Source organism: Lepus europaeus, chromosome 19 (assembly GCF_033115175.1).
Source record: "Lepus europaeus isolate LE1 chromosome 19, mLepTim1.pri, whole genome shotgun sequence".
In the NCBI taxonomy this organism is placed as follows: Eukaryota; Metazoa; Chordata; class Mammalia; order Lagomorpha; family Leporidae; genus Lepus; species Lepus europaeus.
Genome location: NC_084845.1, coordinates 5,524,634 through 5,537,654, shown reverse-complemented (window position 1 = coordinate 5,537,654; position 13,021 = coordinate 5,524,634). Strand labels below are relative to the sequence as shown.

Sequence of the window (13,021 nt, the reverse complement as noted above, 5' to 3'; positions counted from 1 at the left end):
TTATGCCCAGGACAGGCAAACCCCGCTAAGCTGCAATGCTGGAAGGTTTATGGGGAGGAAGTCCTGCCCACATCCTCACTGATAACGGAATCCAGAGGCGGCTCTGCTTGGACGGGGTCCCCCAGCATGGTAGGCCTCTTCATCAGGGCTAGGGTGGTGGGAGCCTGGGCCAGGGAGGGTCCCAGGGATGCTGGGGCGGGACCCTCAGCCCTCCAAGCACTCATCGTCATCGGCACCAGCATCAGGACCTGGATGACCCCTCGCCTGTGAGCAGGTGTAAGGTGCAGGTGCCACGGCCCAGGTAGAAGGCCCAGGACAACTCTAGGGCAGCAGAGAACATTCCAGAAAAGGGGCTCAGTCGTGACCATTTACTGGGCTGGTGGCTCCAGGACAGCTGGTGAACACAGAGCCGGAGTGGACCAGGAGGCCGGAGCTTCTCCCTTGTTGGAGACCTGGTTTGCTAGCCCCCAGACACTCAGCCACGAAGGCAGCGGCCACTCCTAAGGACACATCCACAGGGACAGGCTCCCGGAGGCAGACGAAGCTGCCATGAGCAGCTTGGCCAGCAGCGTGGAAAGAGCAGAGTTCAATCCCATTCCCAAATGCAACATCATCCCCATCTACATAGCATCCCTGCCTACACCGGCTACAGGTTCAACACCACCCCCAACACTGTCCTCACCCCACCTCCAAACCCTAACTTAACTCCATGCCCATCCCCAAAACTAACCCTCTCCATCCTTATCCCAGCTCGCTCTCCAAGCCTAGCCCTGTCCTCGTCCCGTAAGTTCTATCCTCTCCTCTCCAGCCTCGGCCCCACCCCCCGCTCTCTCCCTCATTCTCCCCCCCCCAACCCCCATAACTCCTACCTAACCAGCCCATTCCCACCACCTGCAAGTCCAGGTCTATTATGCTCAAGTGCACCCCACCAGCTCCACCCCCAAGTCCCCAGGTGGCCTGTACCTGGATGCAGCAAGTCTCTGCCCCTGTAGGAATTGCAGCCCAACAGAGGCCCTGGTTCTCCGAGCCCCTGGAGTGCACATCTCAAACTGGAGAGGCAGACAGAGCCCACTGAGAAGGGCGCGACAGCCAGGCAGCTGAATCAGGCCTCGGAGATGGAGTTGCCTGTGTGCCTCCATCTGCCTCTCAGGGAGATGCGTGCTGGGCTTGCCAGCCGGGCCTTGTTCCGAAGTGTTCTCCTGAGAGCGTGTGCTTCCTAGGGAACCACACCATCCGAATCCTTGGTTTCCTCCCATCTCCACTGGCCTCGTCCAAGCAGTGCCGGTTTTTCTGAATCACCTCGGACCTCTCCCAGCTTTCTCTAGTCCCTGCCATCCTTCCCCAGTCTCGGGGTCGCCTCAGCAGCCCCGAAATCCACAGAACCCCTGTGGCGTCATCGCCCGGAGGTCATCACTCTGTGTGGGGCTCTGCCCGGCCCTGACCACCCAGAAACAGGGTCTTGCTCCTGCTGGTGCTGAACCTGTCTTCAGAGCCGACACCTCCAGCCCACAGTCCCAGGGCTCCATCCCTAGTCTACCCCAACCAGAGTCTCTTAGAATCTTTAAGCTGGGGTGCTCCTTCTTCTACCACTTCCCACGCTTCCTTTCAGACCTCAAGGGTCTTAGACCGGATTGGGATCTCATTGAATTCAAGGACGCAGTGTTGCACAAGGCAGGTTGCAGCCTCGTCCTCAATGAACCTGCATTCTCTTAAAAGCTTGGATCTTCCAAAAGCAAAATGTGCCAGGTGTTGTGCACAGCAGGTTAAGTAACTGCCTGCTGTGCTGTCATCGCATGAGCACCGGTTCAAGTCCCGGCTGCTCCAGCTCCCCGCCAATGCACCTGGGAAAGCAGCAGAGGATGGTCCAAGTGCTTAGGTCCCTGTCACCTATGTGGGAGACTCAGATGGAGTTCCAGGCTCCCAGCTTTGGCCTAGCCTAGCAATGGCTACTGTAGTCATTTGAGGAGTGAACCAGCAGATGGAAGATCTCTCTTTGTCTCTCCCTATCTATAACTCTGCCTTTCAAATAAGTACACAAATGTTCTGAAAAAGCCATGAATCTCATTACAGTTATTACAGAAGGAGCCAGCCTTTCTTTTGGGGCCCACTCAGTATTTAATGTGGTTTGGTATAAAGATAGCAAACCTCAATCACCATCATTACAGCAAACCCCAATAAGCCCATACATATCACCACTGATCGTCCTCATAACCATTGATGCTACAGCAGATACTCCTTAGAGTGAGCACCAGGTGCCAAGTGCTGTCTTATTGGAAACTGGAGGTGCACAGGTGACCAAGAGCATCTAAGCCCTGGGAACATCTTACCTGCTATGAGTGTCCTTGTTTTGCCTGGGGGCCGTGGGGCCACACCAGGTATGCAAGGGTGCTTTTCCCCCCGCTCTGTCAACTTGACCGCTGGAGGGGCTGGAGCCCGAGTGACAGAGTAGGCAGGGGCCCACACCTGTGAGACTGATCACTCCACATATCAGGTGAGTGTCTCCAGCTGGCTGGCCTCCCACACGCTGTGGCTGTGTGCACAGCTCCACCGAGCGGATCCAGCTGCAAGCTCCCGCCTGGTCTCCCCTGACTCCAGGAGTTTTGTCCGGGTCTCCCACGTGGGTGCAGGGGCCCAAGCATTTGGGCTATTTTCCTCTGCTTTCCCAGGTGCATTAGCAGGGGGTTGGATTGGAAGTGGAGCATCCGACACTCGAACCAGTGAGCATATGGGATGCTGGCATCGCAGGCAGAGGCTTAACCTGCTGTGCCCCAGTGCCACCACTTGCTGGATTGTAGCTTGTCCTTTCATGCAGAAGAGAGAAAGGGGCCAAACTTCCACAACAGTTAACTCACTCGCACTGGAATGGTGCTGATCACCCAAGAGGATGCTGTGCCGGTGCCCCAAACGCCTCCCTACTCCAGCAATCCCATTTTATTTTATTTTATTTTATTTTATTTTATTTTATTTATTTATTTTTTCCATTCATTGGCTCACTCCTCAGATGGCCACAATGGCTGGAGCTGCGTTGATCCAAAGCCAGGAGCCAGGAGCTTCTTCTGGGTCTCCCATGCAGGTGCAGGGGCCCAAGGACTTGGGCCATCTTCCACTGCTTTCCCAGGCCACAGCAGAGAGCTGGAAGGGAAGAGGAGTGCCCATGTGGGATGCTGGTGCCGCAGGTAGAGGCTTAGCCTACTATGCCAGAGCGCCAGCCCCTTGAATCACATTTCAATGAAACTGTACCTGCAGGGTATGGGCAGAACGTGAGGGCAGAGGTGGGGCAGACAGGAGGCTCCAACTCAGGTGAGAGGTGATGGTTGCTTGGACCAGGGAGGTGACTGGGGATGAGCCAGAGGGAGATGAATCTGGATACAGCTTGAAGGTACAGCCAAGACTATTGCCGATGGATCAAATGTTGGCTGTGACGGAGAGGAGTTGAGAATCCCAAGGTTCTTGGCTTCGGAAGCTGTATAAAGATGGAATTGCCACTTCTTAAGATGGAGGCCACCGTGGGAAGAGCACTGGGTAGGGGGCAGCGCTGAGCAAGTGACCAGGGAGTTGTTTTTAGACCTGTGACATTTGAGGTGTCTCTTCGAGTGGAAATGTTGAGTGAGTAGAGTTACACATATGAGTCTTGAGTTACACCATCAGTGCAATTCCTATAAATCTTACTGGAATAAAGCCCAGTAAATGCTTCTATTCACAAATACTTCTACTCTCTCAGAAAGAGAGAGAGAGAAGGAGAGAGAGAGACCTTCCGTCTGCTGGTTCACTCCCCAAATGGCTTCAATGACCGGAGCTGCACCCATCCAAAGCCAGGAGCCAGGAGCTTCCTCCGGGTCTCCCCTGTGGGTGCAGGGGCCCAAGGACCTGGGCCATCTTCTACTGCTTTCCCAGGCTACAGCAGAGAGCTGGACTGGAAGTGGAGCAGCCGGGACTAGAAACGGCACCCATATGGGATGCTGGCACTGCAGGTGGCGGCTTTACCTGCTACAGCACAGCGCTGGCCCCAGTAAACACTCTTGGCTATAACTGACCTTGACAATTGCCTTACCGTCATAGGCCGGGCCTCAGTACCTCTCACGTTAGTAGGCACCAGTTTCTGCAGAAACTAAGGGATCCGGGAATAAAGAGGCAGGCAAGGAAGGTGTGGGTGGTGTGTGAAGAGAGGCAGGTGGGGGCTGGAGTTCTGGTTTTCTGGGTGGGGGGCAGCTGGCTGGAGGGGGGAGCAAGCAGGCTCGTGGCCTCACAGCAGTTTTTCCTTTGTCTTTTCTCCTACACATGCATCTCCTAGAAGCTGCACCGTGGTTAAGTCCTGGAGATTTCTCTGTGTCCCGTCCCCCCCCAGCCCCTACGGTACCCCCACCCCACCCACGGCTGCTTCTCCCCACTCCGACCACTCGGGCTGCACACTTTGGTAGTTTCATGTCAGGTTTATTAGACCCCAAAATGTCACTCTACAGGATATCCCACATCTCTAACAACCTGCCTGGCAGGTGGGGGCCTTGCATCTCCTCCACTCCCTCCCACCAGGCCCCACTCTTCCTCTTTCCCCCTTGGGACACAGGAGTCAGGGGCCCCCACCCTGGTCCAGGAGTGAGCCCCGTCATGCTCCCAGAAACCAGGATTTCTGGCCTCTAGACCCTCCCCCTCCTCTTCGGCGACTGCATTTTTTTCCTTCCAGATGGAGTTGGGGGCTCTGATCGGGCTCAGCGGGGCGTGGACAGGCGCCGGCACTCATGCATCCGGTAGGCGCACATGTAGAAGATCCCTGCATGAAAGCAGATCCCAATCGACACGGGCTCCCACCCCCAGGAGACCCCAACACCGCGCACGCTTCCTCCCCGGGCTGTCCACAGCACCCCCCCACCCACTTCCCAGGCATGGAACCCGCCTTCAGACTCAGTGCTGTGGAGTCTGTGTGGGCCCCCCCCCCCCCCACCGCCGTCATCTCACCCGCCAGCCTTCCTACCCCTCAGCCCCACTACCTGCGAAGAAGGTCATGAGCAGAGCCACCCAGCCCAGGATGTAGGACCAGGAGAAACGCCAGTCCCCGAAGCGGCGGCCGAGGAAGCTGACGGTGACTCCGGTGTAAATGGCCAGCCCCAACAGGACGAAAAGGGCTGGGGAGAGAGGGCGGGGAGGTGTGGATGGGACCAGGGCTGGGGTTGGTGGGAAGGTATGGATGGGACCAGGGCTGGGGTTGGTGGGAAGGTGTGGATGGGACCAGGGCTGGGGGTTGGGTGGGAAGGTGTGGATGTGACCAGGGCTGGGGTTGGGTGGGAAGGTGTGGATGTGACCAGGGCTGGGGTTGGGTGGGAAGGTGTGGATGGGACCATGGCTGGGGGTTGGGTGGGAAGGTGTGGATGGGACCAGGGCTGGGGAGAGAGGGCGGGGAGGTGTGGATGGGACCAGGGCTGGGGTTGGTGGGAAGGTATGGATGGGACCAGGGCTGGGGTTGGGTGGGAAGGTGTGGATGGGACCATGGCTGGGGGTTGGGTGGGAAGGTGTGGATGTGACCAGGGCTGGGGTTGGGTGGGAAGATGTGGATGGGACCAGGGCTGGGGTTGGGTGGGAAGGTATGGATGGGACCAGGGCTGGGGTTGGGTGGGAAGGTGTGGATGTGACCAGGGCTGGGGGTTGGGTGGGAAGGTGTGGATGTGACCAGGGCTGGGGTTGGGTGGGAAGATGTGGATGGGACCATGGCTGGGGGTTGGGTGGGAAGGTGTGGATGGGACCATGGCTGGGGGTTGGGTGGGAAGGTGTGGATGTGACCAGGGCTGGGGTTGGGTGGGAAGGTGTGGATGTGACCAGGGCTGGGGTTGGGTGGGAAGGTGTGGATGTGACCAGGGCTGGGGTTGGGCTTGGAGATGGGGTGGGGAGTGAGGTTGGGGACTGGAGTAGAGGTGGGATGGGCAGGGGACTGCGTCAGGGTACGGGTGGGGCAGAGTTGAAAGCGGGAGTAGGGGTGGGGTTGGCATGGGGGTGGGGCAGGGTTGCGCTACCAAGAAGTGTTTGCCTGATGGTTGTCCCTGGTTGCTAGGGAAGAAGCCCCTGAATCCTTGGAATTTCTCGAGCAACAGGAGTGTTCCTGCTGTTCACCTGCGTTTCTGATAACGGACAAGATGACTCGTGGGCACCAGAGAGACCAGCCTTGGCTTTGAGGCACCTGACACCAGCTCCACCGCTGGACAGCAGAGGGGAGCTGGACAGTAAGTTTTGTCAAAGACCATGTCCACACCATGCAATTCCAATGCACTCTTGGGCACCAAAGCTTGGTGGGAACCGAAGCTGGCCTGGGAACCCATCCAATTCCCTGGGTGGGTGGCCTCTGAGCCCAAGGGGCTTTGCTCTGTGTGTGTGGACTTGAATGTGTCCCGTGGCTGTAAGATCACTTTGCTGAGTTCTGTGAGCTTCCAGCCAGGTTTTGATCCTGACTGGGTCTTGGGAAGCCCTGAACGTGTAGCCAGTCAGTCAACAGTGCGGGTGACAGATGGGTGGGCTTGCTGGGGGCCGTGCCCACAAGGCTGTGGTGTAGCTGGCGTCAGAACACGGTGGAGTTAGGCACAGCCATGGAGTTGGGTTTGGGGTTAGGATAGGGTGGGGCAGAGAATGAGGAGGTGGAGGGGGTGGGAGTGGTGCTGGGGTGATGGGTGGGGATTGAAGATGGGCAGGGAGGTGGGAGTGAGGAGAGGGACGAGGTGGGGGGACCACTCACTGGAGGCAAAAAACATGATGCCGGCAGAGAAAGGCCGGGAGAGGCGCGTGAAGGTGGACTGCTGAGCGAAGGCCAGGATACCCATGACAATGCCGGAGGTGGCGCACAGAGCAGACAGGATCATGAAGGCCCGGGTGGCGTTCCAGTACGCTGTGGGAGCACCTGCGTCACGCCCAGGCCTCCTCCCCGCCGCTGGGTGAGGCCGCTACCTCGGGGACCAGGCTGCCTTTCCCTGCTCCATAGCCCTGACCCAGCTCCTCCTTCACCTCTACAAACACAAACTCCTCCCCTTCCAGGCACCTGGCTTTTGCCTGTAGCTCCAGTTCTGCCTGCCCTGGGCTGTCTCTCCTCCCAGCCTGAGGACAGGCACGGGGGCCCTTCTGTCTCAGAACCACCTTCAGCACAGCCCCCGGGGAAAATGCTTGTCGCCAGAGTCCCTATCTCCTGCTGGCCAGTCGCCACTCTCTCTCACATTTCACTTTCATTTTCCTCTTGTCCACTGGCCCGGGGCTGACGTCACCCTGTTTATTGGTGTTCAGCTCGTGTGTGCAGTCTGTCTCTCCCCAACTAAGTTCTCAGCTCTGTAAGAACGAGGGCTTGGTATCTCATTCACCGCTGACTCCCCTGCACACTTAGCGCCTGGGACATAATAGGTGCTCACTTAGTGCACTGGCCAACTGAATGCCCAGCACTCAACCAGTCCTTTCCAGGACCAGCCATCCAGGAGATGCCCCGGAAACACTGCTCATCTCTTCTTTCACTTAGCAACTTCCAGCTGTGCCAGGCTCTCTTCCCAAGCACCATTTTACTTATTCCTTGCAGGGCCCTGTGCTGGAAGCACCGTTTTTAGCCTCTTTTATCAGCGGAGATACACCAAGGCTCAGAGAGGTGAAGCAAACTTGCCCAGGTCCCATAGTCGGAAGCAGGGCTTAGAATTGAAACCCAGGCTCCAAGCCCACGCTCTGGGCCACGGGGCTCTTGTGTCTCTCGGAACACCTGGGACAAACATCATCTCATCCCGAGCCGGGAGCTGCTACCCAGAGGAAAACCCAGGGCTGCTTGCAAAACGCAGTCTCGTGCCTCATGTTGGGCAGCGGGAGCAACTAACTCCCAGCCCTGTCTCCAGCGGTGCTGCTGGGGCTTGAATGGTGAGCTCAGCGTCTTGTCTTTCTAGGTTTTCATTTCTAACCCGTGCTGCCAGCTTATCTGGAAACGGGGTTGCTGCAGATGAAATCGGTGATCTTTTTTATGTTACAAGACAGAATTCCAACACACACGCACATGCACATGGAAAGCATCGTGTAAGCATGAAGGCAGGGACCGCCCAGGGTGCGGCTCCCACAAGCAAAGAACACGGAAGAGGGCCAGCGGCTGCTAGGGGAGACACAGAATGGGCTCATCTCGCCATCCTCCAGAGGAACAGGTGCGGCCTCGCCTCGGTGATGGAATTCTAGCCTCCCACCCATTTCTCCTGCTCAAGCCCCCCAGCCTGGGGCTCTGTCAGGCAGCCCCAGCACCCGAAGGCTGATGGCTCTGAGAATTTGAAAGCCTGGAGGGCTTCCGGGTGCCTGCTGGCCTCTGTCTTCTGTGTGCCCCAGTGGAGAGCACACTTTGCACCCTGCTTACTGCTACAAACCCAGAGCACGGGTTCTGCCAGGCACAGCAGCCCGGCGGAGGCTGGGGTGGCCTGGCCATGATGCACCGGGTGCCGGTGGTCCGTGTACCGCCCATCGGAAAACCTTTCCTCTTCACATCGCTGTGCCGGTTCTGCCTCCTAACGGGCCCGTGAGGGGGGCCCCTGGTTTCAAACAGGCCGCTGCTGCTCAGAGCCCGCTGCCTGGGGGGGGGGGGTCCCGGGAGGGGGCGTGTGACATGGGGGTTTTCTTTGTCAAAAGGGGCTGCAGGTCCAGGTGTGGATGTAGAACGCTACAGATGTTTTAAATGCCAGCCACGGAGTCAGAAACTTAAAACTGAGGCAGAGCCAACGAAAGGCACAGCTGGATCGAGCCCCTGGATCCAGCAAGGTGAGGGCTCCTGCTCCACTTAGCCGCCAGCCAGGGCCAGCCTCTCCACTGGCCCCTGCCGCAGCTTACCTCCTGGGGCACACAGGTGTCCTGCTGTCGCCCTGGGGCTGGCTCACGAGACAGGACAGGTGACAGCTCTCCCATCCCCCCTGGGAGAATGACTGCTGGAGGTCAAGTCTTATCAGCTACACAATCGAATGGCTCTCTTAGTTCAGGGACAGGGAAAGGAGTTAATCCAGGGAAAGTGTTTAGAATAGTGCATAGCCGGTCGTTACCGTAACAGTCGTGGTAACATACAACATACTCGTAACTTACTAATACCTCCACAACAGTGCTTCAAAAAGTTCGTGGAGAAGTGGAATGAAAGATCTGTTCATTTTGATGCCAAAATATTGTTGAGGTCCTTGCATAGTTTTTTCACAATATGCATTTTCCACGAACTTTTTGAACAGCCTACCGGGAATACAGTACATGAGGCATATTTTCTTTCTTTCTTTCTTTCTTTCTTTCTTTCTTTCTTTTTTTTGACAGGTAAAGTTATAGACAGTTAAAGAGAGAGACAAAGAGAAAAAGGTCTTCCTTCCCCAAATGGCTGCTATGGCTGGCGCTGCACCGATCCGAAGCCAGGAGCCAGGTGCTTCCTCCTGGTCTCCCATGGGGTGCAGGGCCCAAGCACTTGGGCCATCCTCCACTGCCTTCCCGGGCCACAGCAAAGAGCTGGACTAGAAGAGGAGCAACCGGGATAGAACTGGCGACCCAACTGGGACTAGAACCCGGTGTGCCGGCGTCGCAGGCGGAGGATTAGCCTAGTGAGCCACAGCGACGTGAGGCATATTTTCTATGAGTGATTTATTACATAATGTATATTGTATACATGTATGAGAGAAGTGGCCAGGAGATGCTCTGGCTGCCCCACATTTCGCAAAGACCCTATGTCTCACATACATGTATACAATGTATATCATGTATGATTATTATACAATATATGATACAATGTAACATTAATGTACTAGTCAATGCCTCCCGCCCAGGCCTGTCACATCCCCCAGCCCCCTCAAGAGAATGGCTATTTGAGATCAAGTCTTACTCATATAAACCAGTATGTCTATAAATATAAACTTACTACATGGCTGGCCTGGCACCCTGCAGGTGGTACAAGCCACTTTGCCTAGTCTTTGCCACGTCGAGGGTCCTCCCGGCTTCTGAACACCCTGAAATCCCACCTCTGTCTCCTCCCTGCCGAGTGGCCTTGGGGTGATCCCTTTCCCTCTCTGTGCCACAGGCCTCTCCCTCCGGAACTCAGGGGGGCCTCGGGCTCGGCTCCCAGACCTCCCCCCAGCCCCGAGGCTCACCGATGCTCTCCGTCTGCAGGAAGCACTTGCTACCCAGGCAGTACCGCCACAGGCCCTGGTGGGCGAAAGACCCCGACAGCCGGTACTGCATCCAGTGGTCTGTCGCCGTGGCCACCACCAGGAGGATGGTCCCCACCCAGGCACAGAAGAGGCCTCCGCCCATGAAGCTGTACATGGTGACCTGCAGGGAAGGGGAGTGAGGGGGTGGGGAGCCGGACTCCTGGCTCCTGGGAGAAGTGGTGCTGGGGGGGAGGGGGGAGGGAGTAGGCTCCCAGGACCCCGGCAGAAAACAGCATTGGATCCTGGGGTGGAGAAGGCTGGGGGCCTGGACTCCTGGGTCCCTGGGAGGGGAGGGAGCCGGGAGCCTGTAGCCCTGGGTCTTGGTGCCTACCTGAGCGGCAGAACCTGCCCCAAGCCCTCCTTCTGCCTCGGCCCCTCTGTGCGGACTGAGCTGAGCCAGGGTGCGGGCCTCTCTGGCCCCGCGGATCCCCCAAATCCCTTAAGCCTCCCCCACAATGGCCCCGCGGCCTAGCAGCTTCCAGCAGAAGTGCAGCGGTGGCAGAGGCCCCGAATGGAATGCGCTGAAGCAGGGGTCCCCGCTCTGTGACCCTTCTTCCCTCGCCACAGGCCGTGCTCACAGCACCCCCGGGCCAGCCCAGCTGCTAAGGGAGCACACACAGGAGACGACAGCGGCTCTCCCTTTATTGTCAGTCAAGGAGCACAAACAGAGCAGGGGGCGGGGGGCTACAGGTGTGTGGAGGCGGGAGCTATGCTGGACCAATGGGCTCCTTGTGGGGAGGGGCCAAGGGGAGGAGGGGGAGTTTGGAGACTGGGCCTGGCTTGGGGCTGGAGCTCGGGATGAGGTTAGAGGTGACTCCTGGGTGGGCTGAGGTTGGTCAGGTATGAGGCTAGAGAAGCTGGGCGGCAGGTGGGCGCAAGGGTTGAGGGGATGGGATTGGGGAGAGAAAGGGAAGCAAAGAGTTGGGAATATGGTAAGGAGAGCACAGATGGGACTGGGGTTGGAGACGCCGAGGGACCGGCTTCCAGCTTAGGAGCGGGGCGAGGAATGAGGGTAGGGTGCTGGCCGCAGGTGCCGCTGGTGTCAGAGCGGACGGGGTGGGTGTAGGCACGGTGGGCAGGTGCAGGGTTTCTGCCCGGCTTGGGATTCCAAGTTCCACCAGGGAACTTTTCAGGCTCAGCCCTGAGGCTGTGGCTTAAGGGGTGGGGACGATGAGAACTTAGGGTTTAATCTCACAAGGCTAAGGGTCCCCTGGGCTCCAGGAGAAACCCCCGGGGGGTGGAGTGGGGGGACAAGAGGCCCGGGGGTCCAGACCCCGCAGGGTCCTAGTACTCTGTCTCCCAGTCCTCGGCAGTGGGTGGCGTCTCCAGGGGTGGCTCTTCCATCTTCCCATCCTGGGTGGGCGGCGGCGGCGATGGCTGTGTCATGGATCGGGTCTTGGGGCCAGCCCCAGGCCCGCCCTGCCAGCCCCTCTCTGGCTGCTCAGCCCTCCCGAAGCCCCACCGCTGATGGGCCTGGCCTCGGCCCGGCCTGCGCCAGGCTTCCCACTCGCCGCCGCGTCCCCTGGGCGGCCTCTTGGCAGTGCAGGGCTGGGGACAGCACGGGTGGGCGGCGCAGGCACAGGAAGGCAAAGACTGCTGCAGGCTGTAGGCCCCCAGGAGGGCGCTGTGCAGGAGGTAGGACAGGGCGTCCAGGCGGATGGGGACCGTCACCGAGGCCAGGCTCTCGGGGAGCCCCAGGTGGGCTGGGTCTGGGGTGCCGAGGAGGGAAGCTGGCAGGGCCGGGCCAGGTGCAGAGGGCCATGACTCAGTCCCAGGCGAAGGCAGGGGCAGGTTGTTCCTAGGGTGAGAAGGCAGGTGTCATGGTCTCCCCATATCCACCGTCCTGCTGCCTGGCTGTCTGCACCTGTCCCCCCGCCTCTGTCCACCTCTGACTTCTCACTGTCCCCTCTTGACCGCGACAGCGACTCTGCCAGGAACCCCAGCATCACTGGGCGCTCAGCTCGCACCCCAATCTCGTTCCCCGTGGGGACCCCGCATTCTTCACACTCAAGACGGCTTTGGTCGGTACCAGTGGTAGGGCCGTGCCTGGCGTGTGCTCCATCCACACGGACAGTGGCTGTCCATCCGTACGGCTGTCCCCGGCTTCCATTCTTGGAGACCTCTACCTGACAAACGTGTTTCCAGCTCTCTCCCTATATTTCTAGGCCTCTCGCTCAGCTCTGTCACCAAAACCCTGCAAGGTTGGCTTCTATGTGATCTTACCCGGCCCACCCCCCCATCCCCCTCATTTTTTCGGATGCCCTCCAGGGCTGCGGGGCGACCTCTCTCGCTGGCGTCCCTTCCCCCTCTCGGGGCCTGGCCAACTCACCTCTCGGACTCAGGCCCGTCCTTTGGCTGTTCCATCTTCACTGGGGGAGGGGGGGGTGTTTCAGCGTCTTCTAGCAGCTTCCATGGCCCAAGGCCTTAGGGGAGGCGCTGGGCCAGAGACGGGGCGTGGCTCCCGGAGCGCGCAGGGTGCAGGCCCCAGGCCGGGTCTAGTTACTGAGCAGCCGCTTCCCAGCACGCAGACCCCTCCGCCCTGGGACTCCGGGGTCCAAGTCCCCAGCCCCTTCTCGACTCTAAGCCCCAGCCTCCTCTGTCAGACCCTGGAATCCAGGCCCCCGGCCCGCTCTTTCATACCTGGGAACTCCAGGCTCCCAACTCGGACCCGGGAATCCTGGGCCCCCGATTCCTCCCACGCCCCATCCCCGCCGGGGTCCTCGGAGTTAATACTGTAGTAGCCGAGGGATAGTCCGGGCGGGGGCACGTGGGCCTTGGGCCGCTCCTGAGGCAGAGCCGATAACGGCTGGGTTGGGAGTCCAGGCCGTGTAGTGTTGTGCAATACTTTTGCAGTTACAGAAAAGGCACTG

The 13,021-nt window shown here is 58.9% G+C and overlaps 2 protein-coding genes across 2 annotated transcripts; both read right to left on the bottom strand.

Annotated features, from left to right (window-relative positions):
• Window positions 1–4,430: 4,430 nt before the first annotated feature.
• Window positions 4,431–10,266, bottom strand: LIM2 (lens intrinsic membrane protein 2). Its single transcript, XM_062176938.1, has 4 exons — window positions 10,092–10,266; window positions 6,716–6,865; window positions 4,986–5,120; window positions 4,431–4,768 (listed from the first exon to the last, which is right to left on the bottom strand). The coding sequence occupies exons 1-4, from the start codon at window positions 10,264–10,266 to the stop codon at window positions 4,707–4,709; spliced, it is 522 nt and encodes a 173-aa protein (XP_062032922.1). The 3' UTR covers window positions 4,431–4,706.
• Window positions 10,267–11,435: 1,169 nt separating this feature from the next.
• On the bottom strand, window positions 11,436–12,515 carry C19H19orf84 (chromosome 19 C19orf84 homolog). The gene is made up of 2 exons (XM_062176266.1): window positions 12,481–12,515; window positions 11,436–11,949 (listed from the first exon to the last, which is right to left on the bottom strand). Exons 1-2 carry the CDS (start codon window positions 12,513–12,515, stop codon window positions 11,436–11,438), a joined length of 549 nt encoding a protein of 182 aa, XP_062032250.1.
• Window positions 12,516–13,021: the final 506 nt, after the last annotated feature.